The following is a 22,853-nucleotide window of genomic DNA, read 5'->3' as shown; positions in this document are numbered from 1 at the left end:
TTGTCCCTTTTCAGGGGTTGCCACAGCGACTCATTAATTTCCATCTTTCCCTGTTCTCTGCATCCTCTCCTCTGACTCCGACTACCTGCATGTCTTCCCTCACGGCATCCATGAATCTCCTCTTTGGCCTTCCTCTCTGTCTCCTACCTGGTAGCTCCATCTCTAATATTCTCCTACCAATGTATCCACTTTCCCTCCTCTGTACATGTCCAAACCATCTCAGTCTGGCCTCTCTAACGTTTTCTCCAAACCAACATGGATAACGTAGTTAATTAATGCTAATCTGTGTCAACCTTCATCTATTCTTAACTTTAGGTTTTAGGCTTGTAGTCACTTGAAAATAGTGGATCTTCGTTCAGCCCAGAAGCCAAGTCATGGGCGGAGGAGCTCAGTGTGGGAGCAGTATAACAATTGGGCATAATTGGAGAAGGCCTTGCTTCCAGAAAAGTGTTTAAAAATGAGAGGCTAACTCAGGGTTTACTTGGTTATGTAAATTCACACTTGAACGGCAATTCAAAAGTCAAATTTCAATCATGTGTTCTCTTTAGTTGGCCTTTTGAAAGCCGCGCGCTTAAGAATGACATTGTTGGTCTGCTATTAGTGAGGCTCAATTTGGCATAAGCTGTGAGAAGGCTGGCAAATTAAGGAAAAAACAAAGAAAGCGTGATGATAAGGCCACGAGAGACACCAGAACAGCTGCAATGAGCTTAGTTAGTGACGCTCTCTGGAATGGCAAACACTCTTTCAAAGATTATTTGCTATTTTGATGAAAATGTGGCACAAAGGCCTTCAATGAGTGGATCTTGGCTTGAATCCACATCCAAATGCCTCACTATAAAGACCTACACTGAAAAAAATGGTATGCTGAATTTACTCAATTATATTTTGTCAAGTGCCAAACTTGGAAACAAGAGGGTAACCATGCCTCTAAATCCCTAGCGTATCTGACCACAGAAAACATCCTTCGTTTGGGACGGGGAGAAACGGTGGACCAAGCCATCTCCTCTGGGGTCAGGCCCACTGACCATAGCCCGGAACTCGGAAATGCTGGTCGACCTCAGCCAGAGGCTCACTTTTCCACCCAAAATTGCAATGACAAACCTCCGCCCAGACCTAGTCCTGTGGTCCGAACTCTGCCAGCGTGTCTTCATGGGAGGGTGCAATCGATGAGGCATTCGAAGGGAAGAGGCTGCGATGTGCCAGCGGAGCAGCTGAAGCAGAAGGGCAAGGGTGGAATGTGAAGGTGTGGCCAGTGGAGGTGGGCTGCCGAGGCTTTGTAGCCAGGTCCACCACAAAGCTTCTGAAGGAAGTAGGCATCAGAGGGCAGGCCCAACGGAGGGCAACAAAAGAACTCGTCATTGTCGCAGAGTGGAGCAGTCACTGGCTGCGGCTGAAACGCGGGGATACAACGTGGGCTGCCAAATGACCATGTGGAGCCACCGCGCGATACACACCCCAGGTCTGATCAGCCTGTGGTGGGCCAACCTCGGCGGAGAGTGTCTTGGTAAAAATGGCCGAAACACCCAGTGATGTCAAGGCACCACATTATTAGCAGTGCCAAATCCCGCCACACCCAAGAGGACATTTCCAACTCTTCCATCTATTGTGCTGAACATTTAGGGACTTTTAACAGCAAGTCATATGGAATTTGAAATTTAACAAATTTTGACACAGGAAGGGTTTTGGTACATAATTCGCTTTCAACTGGGAGTGATATTGAAGCCTCTGTTTTGAGAGATTGTTTCGTGGATGTTGAACTGCTGCTGACTGTGAAACTACCGTAATTCTCAAGTCAAAGCAGAAATCGGTTGAAGACAGCTCGAATCTCGAAAACCCCGCCGCACAGGTCTAAAGGCACCACAGTATAATTGCTTGCTGTATTGGTTTGAGCTTGTTTCGTAAATTCGAGGTTAGAGTGCAGCACTGGGAGGAAAGAGAAAATGTATTCACCACTGTCTGAAAGGTAAAGAGCTTCCTCCAAGGCCTCCACGACCAAATGCAGGCCCGGGACACTCAAGACCCAACTTTGGTGTCCATTATGCTCTCATCGGCCTTCATTTAAGGTTCGTGCCTAAGAATTAAGTGCACTCCACAACAACTTTTAGCACAACATGTCTTCAGGGCTTCATTTCTGACATGTTTTTTTAAATGAAAAGCAGAACTGCAGGCACTCACTCACACACGCATGCGCGCACACACACACACACACACACACACACACACACACACACACACACACACACACACACACACACACACACACACACACACACACATACACACGCACACAGCCTTTGGAGTGGACAATACAGGGTGACTATTTTCATCATTAGAGCTGAACATGAAGCAGGAGCTGGGGGGCGCAATGCCTCCAACCAAGCGAGGAATTGGCGAGAGAATGAAGACAACTGGGCAAAAGAGAAGAGAAACAGGGAGAAAATAACATCATGAAATGATCATTTGCTGCTCAATCCATTGTCAAACTAAGAAAATGAAATGAAGACAAGAGGAGTGAGGGGAAGATGGAGCCAAAATAGGACGAGATTAGCACAATTTTGTTTTGTTTTTACTCTTCAGTCAGTCTAATTATAGCTCAGCGTTGTCTTGGCTTCTCATTCCTCTCGTTTTTGTGCCTCACCTCATCCTTTTCCTTTCCTCCTCCATCACCTTTTTTTCCCTCACCTCTGTTTCTCAGAGGGAGGAGGATTGTCAAAGTTTACTGACTTTAGATGATTTCCCTCCTGAAAAGAGCAAAGTAGATTTGAGACAGGCTCAGCGGTCTTGACAGATGCCGCCTAGGCCATCTGAATGTGAACTACAGTTTGTGCCCAATACAGAAAACACAAAGGGGAGGGGGGAAAAACATATTACATCGTGCAGTATTGTTTTATCCTCGTGGTACTGTCATGCAGGTGTGATGGTTTCTGTTTTTAGCTCTTGTCACAAGGAGTTCCCAAAACTATGCACAGAGACAAACACACTGATGGAATGAAAAGGCAGCGAGAGGCGAACATGCAGTGTAAGGATATTTGAATCTTGAGTATTCATTTTGAGTCTTGCAATCCAAAATGAGTTTTATGCCCAAACCCTTATGTATTTACATTAAAGTTCATGTAGTTGTACCATGATACATGGAAACAAAAAAATATTCTCGACCAGACATGTTACACCTCAGTTACATGTATCAAGCCAGTGAGGCGGAGTCGGCCACTGGCGCTGCCAAATCATAAAAATACAATATATGCAGTACATGCAATTGTGTTTTCAACAATACATAGCCATATTTACAACTTCATATGTACTAATAGAAGATAGTGAAGCTTGCGGGAAAAGAAATTCTCAAGCGCACGCACCACTCGCTGAATTCCATTCACTTGAATGAGAGTTATCCAGCAGCAGCCTACAGCCTTGGCAGTCCCCCAACCCAACGCTGGTGGACTCCGCTTCACGGATGGCAGCCACCGGGTGGTTTCGGATGCCGCTGGGCGAGGACAACATGACAGTGACTCGAAGAGGCGGCCAAATGAATGAGACCAAGCTCTCCGATCAATAACAATTACAGGTCCCCAAGCTTCACTATTTCTTCTATTAAAACATATACAGTTGAAAATATGATTAGGTATTGTTGTACAAGACAGTATATGTGTCCTGTACTGTATTTTTGTCTTGATGGCAGGTGACTGTGTCTCGATCGCTTAAACCCGGATGTGGATTTTGCTACCACCACATCATGCAACAGCAATACATATCGCCGCAAAACCTGTGTCTGAGAGTCGCCTCTCGTGAAATGTGATGATAGAAGTCTGCACGTAGCGAGTGTTCACTGTGCAGTGCATGCTTGCACGGTTCCGTTGATCGCGCCCCAATTGATTGCTGCCTGTAAAAATGGAAAAGCAACAGAGGCTAGGCCGGGCCCAGTGAGGTCGGTGTGGAGTGGTGTCAGGTCGTTCTGGACCCTGTAATGGAAAAGCGGCTTAGGTGTACCCTTGAGGCCCCAGTGACGAGCCATTGGACTTTTAAAGGTAGAAATGTAGCACCTTTTTTTTCTGACTGCAATTCACACCAATCAAGCTGCATAGCTCGCCTGGGCCAAATGTCTTTTGTCGAACAGCACACCCTGTCCAGCTTTTTCATTTTTCTCATGTTGCGTTTTCCTGTCCAGACAAGGCAAGGTGAATGTGACACAACATTTGTGACTTACCAATTTTTCCAACATGTAGATGATTAACTGCTTTTGCATAACGTGTAAATGGGCAACTGTGTCTTCGGAAGTGTTCGGTGTGATTGGTTTCTTACAGGCTCCATTCTAACACGCAAAACATGGTGATTCCGCTCACGCTGTCACTTTCTTAGCAGGAATTTAATTAGCTTGTCTTGTGAGCTATCGGAAGTATGGCTAAATTTAGCGACTAAAGGGCAAAATGGACACAACCTGCTATGTGCTTTTGTAAAATAACTCCACTCTGTTTGCAGCGATATTGTTAGCATGTGCAGCACATGTCAGCAAGGACCCCCCCCAAAAAAAAAATAACAAAGAAAAAAAAACACATGAAAATGGTCCTGACAAATACAGCAAAAGTCAAACACCACGACCAACAACTTCCCTCCTGCCATCAGTATACTGTATTAGCATTTAGAGCGATGAACTGTCATCAGTATGGCATCATTTTATGGCTAATACAAGAAAAATAAACTTGAAGAAGAAAAAGTAATGTTTGTCGATATTTGACGAGTTCGAATGACCGCTTTAACTACATGCAGAGCCTGCATTTATCTGAGCTATTTTGCTTTCCACCTCTACATGTATAACATCATGCAACCATAATTAGCTTAAAAGTGCACAAATATTTTCCAAAAAATATCCTGAAATGTACCATTGATTTCAAAAGAATGTCACCATGGGCGTGTCAGACTGTTGTCCCAGGCTCTGGTGTGATTGGTCAATCTGTGTTTCAGGGGTGTGGCTTAGTGAAAGGTGAATTCCACTCGTGGACCAAACCATTAATCAATCTTCCATTCCTTCTACTAAGAGTAACCCATGAAATGAAGCAGCTTGCAGAGCTGATGTGACAAAAAGCTCTTTTGATATTGGAGGCACCTCGCCCTCGACGCAAAGGGGAAGCTGAGGCAGCATTCCGGGCAGAAGTGGATCATCCCATCTCCTGACAATGCAACCAGAGTCGAGCAGAGTGGATCAATAGGAGATCCGCACAAACAGAGAAGCTCCATCCTGTCTTGAGCAGCTCCACCCTCTCCAGGCTCTAATGATACCTCGTGATGCTGCTGCAGCCAATACAAAAGTACCGTGAACCCCGTTTATCACCAAGTACGTACACCAGAACATAGGTGAAAATGTGCAAAAAAGAGTGACCATATTAAAAAAAAAAAAATTATAATGGCTTTACTTCTCCCACATGCCTTAAGCACGCTTAAACTTAGTAAAATACACTTTTAATTTTTTTTTCCTTTTTTGCCTCAAAAGAAGATTTTCCTGCTTGCACAGTTCTCCAAATAAGGGGCACAGTGTTGTTGGTTCAAGCGGACTATCCTTCACAGTTGTTCAAATGTTCAATCCAATCATTTAATTTTATGTAACTAATGTCCTCTAGCTTAATGCTAACGGATCATGGGAAATGTCATAGATGGGCTAACGGAAATTAGCGTTGATGATCCAGGAATTATAAACCTTCACAGAGCTGCAAGATACATACAAGGAGAGCATACAACAATACATGGTACTACATTGAAGGTACTGTAGACCTGTTTCCCGTAAAAACACATAAAATCCATCCATTCATTTTCTAATCCGTTTATCCTCACAAAGGTCGCAGGCGTGCTGGAGCCTCTCCCAGCTGTCTTCGGGCAGTAGGCGGGGTACACTCTAAACTGGTTGCCAGCCAATCGCAGTGCACACATAGACGAACAACCACTCGCACTCAAAATCACACCTAGGGACAATTTAGAGTGATCCATTTGTGGAATGCGGGAGGAAACCGGAGTACCCGGAAAAAACCCACGCAGGCACGAGGAAAACATACCATGTCCATACAGGAAGACCAAAGCCGGAATCAAACCCTGCACCCCTGTACTGTGAGGCTGATGTGCTAACCAGTCGACACCGTGCCGCCCCACATAAAAATCACTTTTTAACGAATGATAAGACAAGGGTTTTCAGTACTTTCAAGTCACTGCAAGACCAGCTTTGTTTGCCAGCACAAACAACAGGCCCTCATGCTAAGGCCGCTCTGACATCTTGCATTAGCCATCTGCAAAGAGTAACGCTACTGATGCAATAAGGACGAGGCAATGACACGGAGGCAGCCACGCGCTGATGCACGAAACAGTTAGCAAGGCCAAGAATATTCACAGTTCATTCATACTCTTGACTTCAGCGTTGCCATACAGCAGGGATGGCCAACCTTTATTTCCCCCAAATATACTTTTCAAGCAGCCAACCTCCCAACACTGACTAGTTCAGTGTCAACTAGGGCCGTCACTCTTCAGAAATCGATTGTTCTATCGATAAATCAAATAATAGGACACGTTTTCATTTTGCATTAAAGAGAAGTGTTTATTAAGCAGTTACCGTTGTATATTGTTGTTGTATACCTCGGGCCCAATAAGCCTTTCCACCTCCATGTGTCCTGTGATTTGTTCTTGTTACCGGGTCTTAGGTGTGAACGGGGAGCAGGTGTGGTAAATTTGGTGTTGTCACTCTCACACACTCTCAGACTGTTCACTGGACATTCAATATACAGATATGAAATCTGAAGATCTGATAAAAAGAATTAGTAGATCTCCAGCAGCCCGAAAGAAATGAGCTTGAGCAGCTGCACCTTGGCTAATCCCCTACGATGGTTTATCAGGACAGGTTCCACTCACAACAGGCCTCATTTACTGTGCCATGCTGAAGCAGAACATGATCCTCTTCCTTTGGAAACTGGGCTGCGGGGGAGTATTGAAACATGTGAAAGACGCCAAACACACTGTCAAATGTCTTCCGAACGAAGCTGAGGTTCAAGATGATGAGTGGCCAAACATGTGTACAGATCTAAACCCTGTTGAGCAGCTGTGGCATAGCCTCAAGTGGAAAGTTGTGGAGCACAGGGTCACTAACATCCACTCGTTCATGGAGGAGAGCAAGAGTGTTAAGGCAAGGCTGGAGATAATGGCGGCCACACAAACTGCAATTTTGAGCACAAATCGGACTTTTTCGCTCTTTGGCTGAGCACACTTTTGTTGCCAGTACAGTAGTTTAGAGTTAGACATTAATGGCTTTTTATTTCGTTATTTTGAGGGGGCACTGCTATACTAGCTATGCACTGACTACGTTGTCGCAAAAATGTCATTTTTTCAGTATTGTCCAATGACACTATCGTAAAATATAGACAAGATTTGATGGGTGTGCTCACATTCAAGAGATACTATGAAAAAACGAATAAATAAGAGTCCACCTCTTATGTATGTTGCTGTTATCATATATTAATCATTAAGCACAAAGTGAGTACATTCCCCTGTTGCAGAGCAAAACAGCTCAGGCATAAAAAGGCTTCGAGATCCATCAAACACCATCACCGAGAAACCGGACAGGACATTAAAAAAAGGCTTCCCGGATACACTACTCACTTGAGGGAAGCCTCACCCTGATTTCCTCCAACTGCTGCGCAGGACCGCTGGCGCTAACTAACTTATCCACATGGAGCTGCAAATAATTTTGCCCACTCCAGCATCCTTCACTAATCGTACGTGTTTGCTACTTCGCTGACTCCATTACAGCTCTGGGTTTGAGTTGGGCCTAATTGGTGCCTCTTGACTGAGGGAATGTCAGACTTATAAATATGTATTGGTGCCCTACATAAGCGCACAACGTAGCGTTTAGGATGAAAACATCACAAGTACTGTTTGGAAGATTTGCACCGAAATGACTGCCGCTGTCTCCAAGAAAAAAAATGTCCCACCCATGTTGCATACAAGCCAACACTTTACTCAACACAGGGACCTTTTCCTTGGGTAAGTAATAAGAAAATAAGGATGTGCAGTGTTTTTAGACGGAAACTGGAATGGTTGACCATCTCAACATTGCTGGTTCATCAACTTTAATCAAGGCATCACGCGCTGATGCATGCACACACACAAAGAAAGCACTTTGCGCCTCACGGGCAAGGCTTTTAGTGCTCCCTCCGTCTCATGCACTATTTAATTGACCCGGCACAGGAAGCCTCGCGGTCCCAGATGCACTCCTCCCTCAAGCAAGTACGCCCACCCGCACAATCAAAGATCCTCACACCATGCCACTCAATACCTTTTGCTGGTGAACGCGCGTAAAAACGCGTTTGGGTCACCGCTCAGTCAACCTCTCAAAGTTTCTGTCCATGTAGGAGGAGCAGAAATGTTCTTCACATGTCATCCATGTGCTGTTCTTCCTGATCCTCGAGTGGCAATGCAGCAAAGACGCATACGGCCAAAGCAGAGTACTGTACTTACTCCGTAGGAGGTGGGAAAGCATCTCCGTCGCTCCTCTTGCTCTCGCTCTGCTAGGCAGTCATGGTGCGCTCGCTCTCCCGGACAACACTCAAGTGCACCGTTGCATGAGTGTATAGGTTCTCTCTCGTGGACTTTGTGCACAGCACACCCGCCCACCACTGCTGCTACGTCAGCAAGACTCTATCGCGTCTGCAGAGCGAGCGTCCTTCCCAGCATCTCTCCTCCCGAACAAAAGCAACACAATTAAAGAGCAAGCATCGTCTTCCTGCTGTCATGCAGTAATATACGACAGTACTAAGAATATTTCTGTAGGTACTGTTGTATTTTATTTTCAATACAAGCATGCAGCGATGCCAGCAACGCATTACTTTACCCTATAATGGAATAATCGCGTTACTTTTCTCAGTTTAGTAATCTATTTACTTTGCAAAGTCACAATTCGTTACTATTCAACACAATTGTGACAACGATATCACAAACCTGCATTTATCAATTGATGATGACATTTAACATTTGAATAGGTGTCACTTATATTTTAATCACGGTTTACCCCACGCATGTACTTGGAACAAAACAAATAATGAGAAATGAACACAATTTTTAGACAAATACACACGGCAAAAAATGTGCATTGTAGAGCACAACGTGTTTACAGCTTGAATCGAAGCATTCTGTGACTTTACAATTTGTATTCCCATCTGGGAGAGTGATGTCACATTTGGGCCATGTTGCGTTTTGACCACAATGGCGAAAGCAAAGAGATTTGTGTTTTCAAGCTAAAAATACGCATTTTTATCCTTTGGCTTTTGACTCAGCGTGAGACTTGATTTTTAGTTTTACTGTTTTTGTGCTTTCTGCTGTCTTTGTTATCCATTTATTGTTTTATTGTTTGTTATGGTATAAATGATTTTTGCTCCATGCACAGCACTTTGTATACAACGGTGGTTGTTTGAAAGTGCTCTATAAATACAGTTGAGTTCAGTTGAGTAAAGGGGAAGTCAAGTAAAAAAAAAAATCTTTGCAATAAAATGTTGTATGCAACCCCACTAGTCCAAACACGGCTCTCTGATTAATATTGCATTTGTGGAATATGAATTAAGCAGCCAAATCTAACCTTTTGTTTTTTTGTCCATTTCATCGTGGCCATTTTGCCCTTAGCTGTCAGCGGAAAATGAAATCATAGTTGCTCAGGGCTCAGGCATTGACCAATCATGGGCCAGCTGTTTTCTGAGTTTGGTCATGTGACTTTCGCGGACTGACATACCTGAGCCCTGAGTGATATGTGATGTGATGCAAGTACTCAATCCCGTCCTCCTGCTGTTTGACTGTAGCATGATTGGCTGATTTTGCAATCACTGTTGAGGGTTCATTGGACGAGGGATGTATAAACCATTATGCAGCACCAAGGATCGGTAGTGACATCATTCAATGTGTTTACAAGTCGTTGCATGGAATATCATTTTAACCCTTTAAAAACGTGTTGGACCAATCAGTAGAGCACATACAAAACAAATAATCTGTCCATAAATGTCTCTTACATACATGCCCCGGCACCCTCCACCCCGTATCTGCATAGTCCTTGAATGTCATGAATTTCTGTACTAAAAACAGCTCCACCCTTCTTCACCTTAAGTGCTATCGTATTACACAGCTCATATGAAGTAAAAGATATTAGAAGTATCTTTGCGACATGAATCAATAAGTGCATACAAATAAAAACAGATGACTGTGCCAGTTGTGGAACTTACCAGCAAAGATTTATAATTCATAGGACGGGTTGCAAGAAACAGTGTGGAAGTAGGTAGGGCGGTGGGGGTAGCAAGGATAAAAGAAGGAGCAAGGCATCCATTCTAATTCCACATGAGCTATAAATGTGAATAAAACATGAATGAATGGAGGTTTGAAAGTTAAACAGAAAATGGCTTCCGTTTGGGGAACTGCATCCAAGCATGGACTGCACATGTCAGTCTGTCTGGCCCACTTAAAGCCTCTGAGGCCAGAGTCCTGCTGCTGGTGCATTATGGATGCAGCAGCTATTTTGAGGTTCCGGCAGGGTGGCGTAGAGATGGGCCTGTGGTTTGAATGTTTGAGGGGAGAAAGAAAAACACCTGGCTGGTGGAGTCCTCTCACACACCTGAAGACAGCAGACAGGAACTCACACACACACACACACACACACGCACACGCACACGCACACACACACACACACACACACACACACACACACACACACACACACACACACACACACACACACACACAGCCATCCATTTTCTGATCCACTTATCTTCACAAGTGTCGGGGGGCGTGCTGGAGCCTATCCCAGCTGTCATCGGGCATTAGGCCGGGGACACCTTGAACTGGTTGCCAGCCAATCGCAGGGCACACATTGACAAACAAACATCCGCACTCACACCGAGGGACAATTTAGAGTGTTCCATTAACCTGCCATGCATGTTTTTGGAATGTGAGAGGAAACCGGAGTCCCCGGAGAAAACCCACGCCGGCACGGGGAGAACATGCAAACTCCACACAGGAAGGCCAGAGCCGGATACAAACCCATGAGCTCTGCATTATAAGGCGGACATATAACACAATTCATACCCTCTGGCTAAGAGGATTTATTTATTTTTTTTTTTGAGGGGGGTAAAAGCCCAATTGAACTTTTTCCACCCAGGCTGACAAAATATTCCATTCTAACAAGCAGAAAGAATATTAATAGCAGTAAAGGCCAGGGGTTCATAAAAACGATGTACTATTTGCCTCTATTATTCCACTTTCCAAAAATGCTCTACATACTGTATCTGAGAGAACAATGGCCCTCAACTAACCTCCAGGAATGGTCTTTGTTCCCATAGAGCAGAGAGAAGGTAAAATATACCTGTGACCATTGTTGTATTCTTTGGATGTGTTGTTGCTTCGTTTAGGATAAAGTAGCAGGTTTACAACTACCATAAATTGTACAGTTTGTTAGTCATAATCAAAGATGGCCCCGGGTTCCACTAGTGGTAGCTGAGCTCCCTCAAGTGGTCTGCAAAAGAATCACTGCCTAACTTCAAGAGGTACAGCAATAAATCAAATAATAGAAAACTCATCAACAAACAAATTAACAGATGAATATTTTGACAATCCAATTGATGAAGGCAGACAACTGCCACATTGTGTCTGGGGTAGTTTTTCCTCTCAAGGCCTTAGTACTGTAGTTGGGGTTCAGTTGATATTGATGTGTGAGGAACTTGGAGATCTGCTCAATATGGCAAGTGCCCTCAGATAACCTCTGATGTTAATTGCCCCAAAAAAATGAAATTGAATTAACTCACTGTAGTGTAAGAACAACTAGTAAGGCTTTTGAAAACGTATTTCATGTTATTTCAAATGACTCTTCACGACAGCTATGAGATATTTTCTTTATTTTGAAGAGAAATGTGGATAATAGCGAAATCCGGGAACAGAAGGAAGCCACTTTAGCAGAAGAACACTGAGCCCATTGTAAGACAAGTCTTTTTTGGGGCTTTTAATTTTTAATTCATTGTGAGAGCAAGGGTGACAGAATTCAAAATATTTATTTGTTTATCCATCAATGTTTTTTTTAATAGAGGTGAACGGGAGCCAATCACAACTGGCTTTGGACAAAGGGGGGCGGGGGGTTACGCCCTGGACTGGTCACCAGCCAATGACACACAGACATACAAACATTCACACCCACATTTACACCTATGAACAATTTAGTGTCTTCAGGTCACTTGGCAAGCATATTTTCAGAAGGGATATTTGGCGGGGCATTCATAATTGGAATCGCGATAGGATTTGACATTTGACAAAGGTAAAATGTTGAATATTACAGAAGAACCACTGTATACTATTTTCAGGCTGTGGTTTGCGATAAAGTTGAGCACTACCAGGTGTCATTAACATGGTGCTCGCAGGCACTTGTTCGCTGCCAAGGACCACATCAGTGGATCTGTTTTTAAAATATCTCACAATGACAGGACATTGTACATTCTTAATAATTTTGTTGAAATTATGACTGAGAGTGTAAATACTTGCAGATTTTTTTTTAAATGAAGTCTCCCAATTTGACTTTTATCTGTTTCCTACATTGTTAAATGATTAACATGATTGGTGCCTTTTAGATGACTTAAATAAATTATGAATAATAACATTATCAAAGGCAATTTGGGCAATTTTTTTATTTCAGTGTGTATCAAACTGGGCCCTTAACATTAATCAGATAATCACTAATCGGTATACAAGAAGCAGCTCTCACTTTTAAAACGGCTAATGAACCTGCACTATACACTAAAAGTCAATGCAGCCCCCCCCCCCCCAAAAAAAAAAGTACGGTTGTCGTCATTTCTAGTGCAGCATTAACAGTACTGTATGTAACTTAAACGGCTTATAGTTGGTCCGAAGTTTGAAACCAATGTCACCACTTGCTGGGAAAGTAATGCAAAACAACAGCAAGGGGTGAGGCAATTTTTTTCAAATCAGGGCTCTCAGTGATAGATCGATATGTAAGGTGAGGCGTTCGGGTGTTTATGAATGGATGGCTCTGCTTTCAGAAACGGCAAAAGGAGAGATGGATTCCGTGTGAACGCAGATGTATTCAAAGGACGTCTGCCCTCGCAGTCGATCGAAAAAACACTTCTGCGCAAATAAATCACTTCCTGCTTTCCCTTACTTCAACAGCCAATCGGAAGCTATCAACATAAAAACATGTCTAAACAATTATTAAACAACGGAATATAATCTAGGTAATTTTAACATGAAATAATATGATGCTAAAACATAATAGATAGATAGATAGATAGATAGATAGATAGATAGATAGATAGATAGATAGATAGATAGATGTCAATACCAGTTCTCTGTCTTGGCGACGTTTCACAAGAAAACAAACATAATCAGAGCTCTCCCTTGAGTGGCTTTGAGCATTTTTCCATGTCCTTAATATTCAGTTTAAATTCCATGTACTAGACTAGTCCATGCTTTGACCTCACTCGTAAGGCATATCAACACTTGCATAGACCCACTAGGACACACCAGTTGAATGACTGTCTTAATAGTTAAAAAAATCAACTGCTAGTACCACTTTGGTATGCAACTAGTAAATTTATGTGCTGTACTTGGAACACTGCTACACGAACTTCGTTCGAACAATAATTCGATATGCTCTATGTCCTCACAATGAAGAAATTCCAACACACTGGTAGATTACCTACTGCACACCCGTTTTCACTCTGCGGCCTCCTGACATTTCTGTTTCTGTGCAATTGTAGGACGATGAGGGCACAGTCGGAGAACAACAAGCCTGTTCCTAGCAAGTGTCATTATTAAATTCTATTAATTAACATTTAGCACTTTGTTAGTAGTACTAGTAGCATAGAATGTCAACTGGAGCACAGGTTTGCCTCTCTCATAAAATGTAATTTTTCTAGTAGTGTGACTTGGTCACTTGAAAAAATGCGCAAATTGCTCTTGATGGACGATTGGGTGGTCCAAACATGATCGTTTATTTGTAACAAATACGTAAAACATCTGTGTTCATCTACGTCAAGTATGTAAAGTGACAAACTGAGATTAAATGTTCCTGTAGATTTTGTTTGGTAGTGTACCGTAAGAGTTTTTTCTTTAATGTAAAATAGGTGACTGGACTCTATTAAGACTGGGACGCGCTGCCAAACACTGTCTAGTGCTGCAAATAACCAACAGATGGTGCTATTGGCTGCCTGATGGGGGGAGAGACAGAGTGAGAGAGGGGGGGAGGGGGGGGGGAGAGAGAGAGAGAGAGAGAGAGAGAGAGAGAGAGAGAGAGAGAGAGAGAGTAGAAGCAAGGCAGACTTTAGGTTGGAGCTCGGAGACGCATACAGCCGCATCTGCATCCGGAGCAGGCTCCAGCGTCGGCGGTTACGTGGATCCTGGAGTCTCGGAGTGGACCGGGAGCTCCTCCGCTGCGGGTGTTGTGAGATCTACCCTCGCCAGAGGTACAGTATGTGTATGTGTGGACCGTGCGCTCGAATGCGTCAAAGTGACGCTGCCAGATAAAAGTGCTGTTTAAATTTGCACCGTTCCGCCGCGTTGTACACTTGACATCTCAGTCCGTTCAGAGTCCAAACATCCATCGCGCGTCCGGGCTGTGCCACACATCTCCGGTCGTGCATTAAGTTGCCCCGCGGAATGTTTGGCTCCAGCACTCGTGAGTCAGCGAGGGCAGCGTGTACGCGGACTGCACAGCGGCGTGCAGTGGCGGGCGTGCTGCCTGCTGCATGTGAGTGAACACGGAGAGTTGCCGACTGAACGAGCGAGCGTCCTGTTATGTAATAACTGGCCGCCGCCGCCATCGGTCTGGCTGTTCCACTTCGCCGTATATAGAAATAGAATGCCTGCTTGAGGTCCCATGGTTTGCACTCACGGATATGAAGTTGATAGTTTGCACGATATCGCAGCAGCTATATGAGGGGACTGTTGCTCTTTTTGGAGCCAATCATGCTGCTGTTTGTCTTCCAAGTTCCACACGGGCTGTCGCCCTCCACCCAGAACAGAGATTTGCTTATTAGGTTTGGAGGTCGGTGTCATTGAAGCTAGCTTTAGTGAGTCGTACGATCTCATGGGAGCATGGACAATTGGATGTGGCTGGAGAGCTCTTGATCTCTGATTGGTGCCCACTCCAGAGGTCTTTGTTGTCAAATGGAGCACACCAATGACAGCAGCAGATTGCTGCGGTAGATGACACAGACCAGCCAACTGATGAGAATCATAATGGTTTGAACGCAGTGGAGGCCTGATCTTGATCTGCAGCTGATGTTGTTCCCCTGTGTGTGTGTGTGTGTGTGTGTGTGTGTGTGTGTGTGTGTGTGTGTGTGTGTGTGTGTTTCTTTTCCCAGGAGACATGAAGACCTACAGAGGCAACTGGTGGTGTGCAGGGCTAAGACATTAACACTTTGTGAGACGTAGAAACACCTCTTATTGAGTCTATCCACTGGCATGAACTATCCCAAAGAGCAAAGTGTTAAATCTAACAGACCAGCCAGGTAAGTTGAAACCTGCGCCTGTAGCATCTAATTCCAGCTATTTATTACTTTTTGGTATATGACTCCTCCAAACCTAACCATGTTGACATACACAGTGGAGCCTGTTTGTCAAAATACACCAAATATACGGGTAAATGAAGGTCACAATCTACTGTTTAAACATTAAAGGCTAATTTTTGTAGAGAGGCGCACATGTACTTGCAGTAAAAACTGGCGCATCTTCATTTTCTTGCCAGGGCAAATCTAGTTTACCGTGTATGGGAATTTGTCAGACCATGCTGTGCCATGCTAGGCATTCTTGCTCCGAATTTAAAGGGAACTTGAGGAGCAGCTTTGATTGGCAGGAATCCAAATCAAGTCAGCTGTGTTCACTCCTGCAACGGTGCAAACACCCGAAAAGAAAGAAAGAAAAGTCTGGACTGCGCTTTGTACTAGACTTGAATAAGACAACAAAATAAGGCCCTAATGGTCAAGCAAGTGAAAAATGAAATCAACCAATCATACGTCAGAACCAGACACGGTGCCAGATTTTTTTTCTCTCCTTCATGACTTCAATTACTTAAGAGATTCTCTCATTTTTAAAATGGAAGAATTTTCAGCAGAAAATGTGGAACGTTTTTGAATTACAAAGCGATCCATTGCTGAGATGGACTGCAAGCTAACTATCTCGAACCTAAAGCGTGTTCGAAAAGTCACTCTGACGCCGGGGCACTACTCTGAGAGTGGACATGTTGCGGGAGGTAGAGTGCATTCACCTCTCATTAATTTCCAAACGCATCCAGCACTGGTGTACTGCGTACCAAGCGGAGCGCCGAGTACCTAGTACCATTTTTGGCGCACTCTGAATGGCCGAACGACAAATTTGAGTAATGCTGGAAATGGTTGCAGTGAGCTAGTACATGCTCAGAGATGATTTCCGAACACGCTCCGAATACGCAAGTAACCGAAAGACTCACTCTGCCCTTCCCTGCTCTCACAGTACACAGGGTACACAGAAGCAGCACAAACACGAAAACAGGAATTGTTATGGAACAGAATGGCGACTGACTTGTGAACTTGAAAAAATGTTTTTTTAAATGTAAATGTATAACTAGATAAATACAGACAGACAGACATACATATGCTGCTCATATGTAAATGTATAACTAGATAAATACAGACAGACATACATATGCTGCTCGGGAGTGTTTGAGGGGCCAAGACAGATTTCTGACCTGGGATAGTGCCCCCCCACGCTAGCCCTGGTGTAGCACTGTGCATGGTCAAAATTATAACACCTTCATAAACACTCCACTTTTTCCTCGCAAGTAACAAGCATACAGCTGCTAACTAATCAGCGGCTGGCTGGCTAGCTAGGTATGTCGTTCAGCAGTCTATGGCGTCACTCACTTTTCCAATACATCACAAACAGATTCCAATCAACCATTTTGATCACACAAGATCCGAATTAAGTCCTTTTTCACACACACACACAAAAACCCCCCACAAGATTCTTGTTTGAGTCTTTTAAAGCTAATCGCAATGGAACAAAAGCAGGACACATCAACCTTCCAATATCAAACCTGTCGTGTGTCTTAACAGAAGCAAGATTTATGCTCACCCCTCAGTCAACTATAGACAGTACAGTATATGAAAACCAAACACCCTGGACTAAAAGAATGCCACAATCTTTTCTTCTTGGAATGAGAGTACGCTAACATCATGCTAACTTCCAGTGGGTGTTCTTCTTGTTGTCATTCTTTGGTGGTCCTTTTATAAAATAAATAAATAAATAAATCCAAACAAAACATGCAGAGTTCATCTTTTGATGCTGCCTGAAATGACGTCTAGTGAGGAGCTCTGATGACTTATTTTTCTCAAGTTCCTTGAACTTTGATGCATATTTTTCTCCTTAAATTTGGTAAAACTCCAAATGAACAACTCCACGGTAGTGCTACACAGTGAACCCCTGCAAATTGTGGGAATTCACTGTACAATGACCTGACTGAAATAGAAATCAATATACATGCATGATATGACAACAAAAGCCATTTACAGAGAAAATAAGCAAGCCAATGGATGCTCATTAGGGACACTTTTTGTGAATCTTTGTCTTGATTGTCCCTCACGCTGTCTTCAGGATGTCGTGGGCCAGAGGCCTGTTTGTGGGCAGAGTGGATGAGCGAAAGACGGCGTGGGGAGAGCGCAATGGGAAAAAGAAGAACAACAAGTCCTCGCTGTGCACTTCTCGCTACATGAGCTGCCTCAGGGACCCCGAGGACCTGGAACCCCAGAATGTGGCCCCCCACCATTATCATAATCGAGCGGGCACGAGTGGAGGAAACTTGGACCTACACTGTGGATGGCAGGAGGACCACTATGGAAAAAGGATGGCCGAAGGCGTGGATCTGGGTTTGAAGTCCGTAGACTTGGGCTTTGAGGATGGCGAACTGAAGGGGAGGAAAGAGGAGGAATTAAGTGAGTCAGCCGAGGGTCGGGTCAAGGCTGTGAGCGCCACCGACTGCTGGATGCGCCTAGTGTGGGTTTTTCACTCCAAGAAGTTCCAGTCGGCAAAACTGGAGCGTCTATACCAGCGCTACTTCTTCCGACTCAACCAGAGCTCTCTCACCATGCTAATGGGGGTCCTGGTGGTGGTGTGTGTGGTCATGCTGACCTTCCACTGCATCCAGCGTGCTCCAGACGTGGCCTACGTCTCCATCCTCTGCGTCGCCATGGCACTTTTCGTGGCTGTGATGGTGGTGTGCAACCGCAACTGCTTCCACCAGGACTACATGTGGATTGTGAGCTACCTAGTTATCGGGGTACTGATTGTGGTGCAGGTGTATGGGCTGCTGATGGTGAAACCCCGCAGTGCCTCGGAGGGCGTCTGGTGGACGGTCTTCTTCATCTACATTATCTACACACTGCTGCCTGTCAGAATGAGGGCCGCTGTGCTTAGCGGCGTCACGCTCTCCGTCATCCATGCTGTGACGGCCTGGCAACGCAACCAAGATGACAAGTTCATCTCAGAACTGGTAAGTTGCAGCTCGTATCACAACTTGATCCATTTACCCGTCATTCACTCTCTCCTCCCGGCTACATCGTGACAGACATACTGCTGCGCAATCCAATATGTGTGTGTGTGTGTGTGTGTGTGTGTGTGTGTGTGTGTGTGTGTGTGTGTGTGTGTGTGTGTGTGTGTGTGTGTGTGTGTGTTTTCTGAGTGTATTCCAGCTACCTAGCACATTTCAAAAACATTAGGGCCCGCATCAGTGGGCTTTAGTGGCCTGACATAGTCAGATCATGGCCTGGGCCATTGGGCCACAGTTAATGTCGGACCCTCAAAATGGATTGATGAATGTCAGAGAGTCATTCATTTCACAATGTTTCACCCTCTCAGTTCAAATTGGACCATTATGAGTTGACATGAAAAAAAAAAATCTTGTAAATGTTCTATTACATGTGTTCACGGGACAACACTGAAGACATGACACATTGCTACATCGTAAGGTAGATCTACTGTCCTCTCCAAATTGAGCTGGAGTTTACCCCAGTCGACTTTGGGTGAGAGGGGGGTATACTTGAGGGGTATGGAGTAAACAAACAATCTATGGCAGGGAACATATAGACAAAGTCAAACTTTCACACTCACATTCGTACCTATGAACAATTTCTCCGTCTTCAATGAAGCTAACGTTCAAGCACAATTTGGGAATGTGAATGGGAAAACACAGAGAATCATAGGGAGACCATAATGCACCATTTCATGTTTCTGAATATTAAATGGTCGTTAATATTGACAATGAGAAGTAATGTACTAAATTGTACTAAATGTTGATTTTTTTTTTTCTGTTAATAATTGAGTTGTGGGCAGCCCTGTGGTCAACTGGTTAGCATGTTGCCCTCACACTCACAGTGCAGAGGTGCAGGGTTCAATTCCGGCTCCGGTCTTCCTGTGTGGAGTTTGCATGTTCTCCCCGTGCCTGCGTGGGTTTTCTCCAGGTACTCCGGTTTCCTCCCACATTCCCAAAACAAGCATGGCAGGTTCATGGAATACAGTACTCTAAATTGTCCCTCGGTGTGAGTGTGAGCACCGATGGTTGTTTGTCTCCGGCACGGCCCTTGACCCTTGCGAGGATAAGCAGATCAGAAAAGGGATGTATTAAGATAACACAGGAAAACCTTTATTTGTCTCACAATGGAGATTGATGGATAATTCAGTTCTAAAAAGTACATATTGCTATTTTTCAGTTCATGACCCTTTTGGATCATGAAATATATCAGTGTCAAACTGACCCAGGAACATTATTGCGGTTGCTGAGAAATCAACATCACGGAAGGGTTATTAATGTTCATGTTGTCTGCAAAGTTTGAAATGACTTGAATTGCATCACAATCCTGACTTCATTGTTTCCAATGTTCTGACAAAATATGAGAAAGCACTGTCACTATGGTCTGGTCCTGCCCTTCAGAACTAACAGAGCCTGCAGAGTCGTTTGATGAGTGTTGTGCATCTGCTAACTAGAGAATGCAATTTGGGTATGAAATGAATATTGAGGTGCTAAAGGTGTTATTAAATGCTGTGGGATCCAATGAAGTGTTGAAATGTAAAATATGAGATGGAGTTAGAATGGTTTGAACCGGTCAGGAATTGTGAAAAGAGGTAACTGCTTCATTTGGGAATTCCACTGTGAATTTGTGGGAATGTGGGGGGTGGATGTGTGTATGTGTGATAAATAGTTCCCATGATGTTGGAATGTTTCAAATAAGTCAAGAAATGTGCAAAGAGGAGATAAATCTGTCAAGTATCTTCTTCAATTTGAAAATGTGGTTGTGGAATCATGAGTATCGTGTGTATTTTCAGAATTTAGAAAATACTCTGTTATGTGCATGTCCTGAATTTTCAGAATATTTTGATTTTGACTGGTTTGAGTAATGGGGTGGGAGTACGATGCCAAAACTGTGGTAAAAATATTAATGTGAATACATATTTTTTTTGTGGTCGACAACTATTTTCAGAGATCATTTACACTACCTGGAGTCCAGCGTTGTGCAGTTTGCTGCTGGCATTTGTGACCACGACCATCATCACCATACAATGGAGCACAATGTTGTTACTGTACTCATGTGGAGACGCCCTACTTTCCCTGCACATCAATATAGGACAAACATTGTTCCGGCTTCTTGCTCGTTCTTTGCGTGTCAAAAGTCGATGGTTGTGAAGCTCTCATCAGCTTCACCAATGAGATTTTGGTTATGCCTTGTACACAGGACATACACAAGGAAAATCAGTGGTGCTTTACAGAGGCAAATAAATAATGATGAAGAATAAATGATGGAAATTAAGAAAAGATCCCCACATAAAAGCAGGATACATATAAAAAGTGATTCATGAGAAGCAGCTGTGAGCACTCTGAATGGTAACGTCAGTTTGAGCAGATATCAGCTGCTTCCCTTTATTTCGTTCTGGGTCTGGAAACATTTAATAAGCCTGTGGGGTCTTGAAGTCTCATAGGGAACGAAACTGTCTTGAATATATTTAGCTACGAGATCATTCAGCGCTTTGTGAACCGTCAGTAAGATTTGAAATTCTAATCTTTGACTCACAGAAAGCCATTGTAGACGTTTGAGGGTTGCAGTTCCCTGGTACCCAGTATCAGCCTTCTGGACCAGTTAGATTGATTTTTTTATTTTATTTGATTTTTTTTAACTCAATTCCATTAATCCAATCTATTGAAAATGAACCCGTGAAGCAGCTTTCCTGTGCCTTGCTTGTCAGTAAGGCTTTGTGGAAGGTGGCTTGGGTTGAACGGGCAATGTGGAGCCCTCTCGTGATTATGGAGCATGTTTATTCTCATTGTGGAGCAACAGTATATCGTGATCATGTAGCTCGGTGCCATTCAGTCCACAATCCCCCGCTTGAGACAAGGAGGCTATTGTAGTCAAATGAAACAGGACTGAACTGGCTGAGATGCTGAGACCATACGACCAATCACAAGCAAAACCAGATCCTTCCTTCCTTCTTTTTCTAGTTGAAGAATTAGAAACAGTGGAAATACTCTTAACTGTGAAGAACATTCACATATTTTATTCTTCAACGAGCGACTAATTTTTCCACATTCCCCAATATTCCCTGCTTTTCTCAGAATTCCAAATTTTCTGAAACACACACACACACACACACACACACACACACACACACACACATTCAAGTGAATGAGATACTCAAAGCGTTCCCATCTTTCTCAATCCAATCATTCAGTTTGTTCAGAACATGTAGGGAACAGTTTTTTTGCATTCCCATAACTACAAGCGCAACGACGAATCAATTAATCAACAACTCATCAATTATCAAATGAATTGTATTGCGCTGTCTTGTGCTTACCAGTCGTGATCCTTCATTTCATTGTATGTTTTAACATGTTACATTGCACGGTGGTTGATAGAATTATTTTTGTCCACCTGGCGGCTTTATGTGGTTTTAAAAGGCTGGGCCTGGCCTTCTGAGGGCCGTGGGAGACAGCGAATGACAGACAGAAGAGTTGGCTTGCTGTTAACCAACTGAATCGTTAGCCACTCTGCGTGTTGAGTGACTCAGTGCCACAAAAAAATGGAGCATGTTATTGTGAGGGATGGCTCTACTTGTGCAGTATGTTCATTTATAATGTTACTTTATATGTACGATTACTGCCCCTGTGATTGGCTGGGAAGCAGTTTAGGGTGTACCCAGCCTACGGCCCGAAGACAGCTGGGATAGGCTCCAGCATGCCTGCGACCCTTGTGATGATAAGTGGATTAGAAAATGGATGGATGTATAATTACACAAGCTTTTATGATGGTGACAATTTGATCTTTGGAACGAGTGTATCCATTTTGGAAAGCACTCGTCCTCATTCTTTAAGACTGGAAGGCTGAACCTCAGACCTGTGAAGCAGACATGCTCGCCACTCGTCCACCACGCTTCCAGGAACTAATTTATTTGGAAAAAATAATAGAGCTCAATGGGACATGTCGTTTTGAAAGAAGACTTAACATAAGTTCCATCAGCGTAACAGTCTAACAGAGCAATAAACTGTACTGTCCTATCCACTCCTGTATTGTCATTTTCCCCTACACAGAGGATGAAAATGCGTTACTGTTCATATTTGTCGGTTGCAGTGACATATGTGTTGAACTTGCCGAGTCAGATGTACTGCAGTTTCTTGGTTTTCTTTAGCAAACATCCCCATGAAGCAACCTAGGTGACTGTGGAGCCACTGGGAATGAGACGATAATGACACAACTCCGCTGATTGAGTGAGCTTCCAGTATGTGCTTGGAGGGCTGCAGACCACACAAGCTGGCTACAGGTGCACATATG

General features: G+C 43.8%; 1 protein-coding gene across 2 annotated transcripts in view; it reads left to right on the top strand.

Moving 5' to 3' along the window:
* Positions 1 to 14,302: 14,302 nt before the first annotated feature.
* LOC109528420 (adenylate cyclase type 6-like) overlaps positions 14,303 to 22,853 on the top strand; it is a 46,074-nt gene continuing 37,523 nt past the window's right edge. The window contains exons 1-3 of one of the 2 annotated variants that reach the window (XM_019890977.1): positions 14,303 to 14,468; positions 15,369 to 15,515; positions 17,635 to 18,529. In XM_019890977.1, coding sequence (XP_019746536.1) covers positions 15,469 to 15,515; positions 17,635 to 18,529 — 942 coding nt within the window. In that variant the 5' untranslated portion in view covers positions 14,303 to 14,468; positions 15,369 to 15,468. The remainder of the gene's footprint in view (positions 14,469 to 15,368; positions 15,516 to 17,634; positions 18,530 to 22,853) is intronic. The other variant, XM_019890978.1, reaches the window with a different exon arrangement.

The sequence above is a fragment of the Hippocampus comes genome, unplaced genomic scaffold (genome assembly GCF_001891065.2).
Source record: "Hippocampus comes isolate QL1 unplaced genomic scaffold, H_comes_QL1_v1.1 scaffold174, whole genome shotgun sequence".
In the NCBI taxonomy this organism is placed as follows: domain Eukaryota; kingdom Metazoa; phylum Chordata; class Actinopteri; order Syngnathiformes; family Syngnathidae; genus Hippocampus; species Hippocampus comes.
Note: the sequence above shows the minus strand (reverse complement) of the source record. Positions and strands in the feature narration are given on the sequence as shown.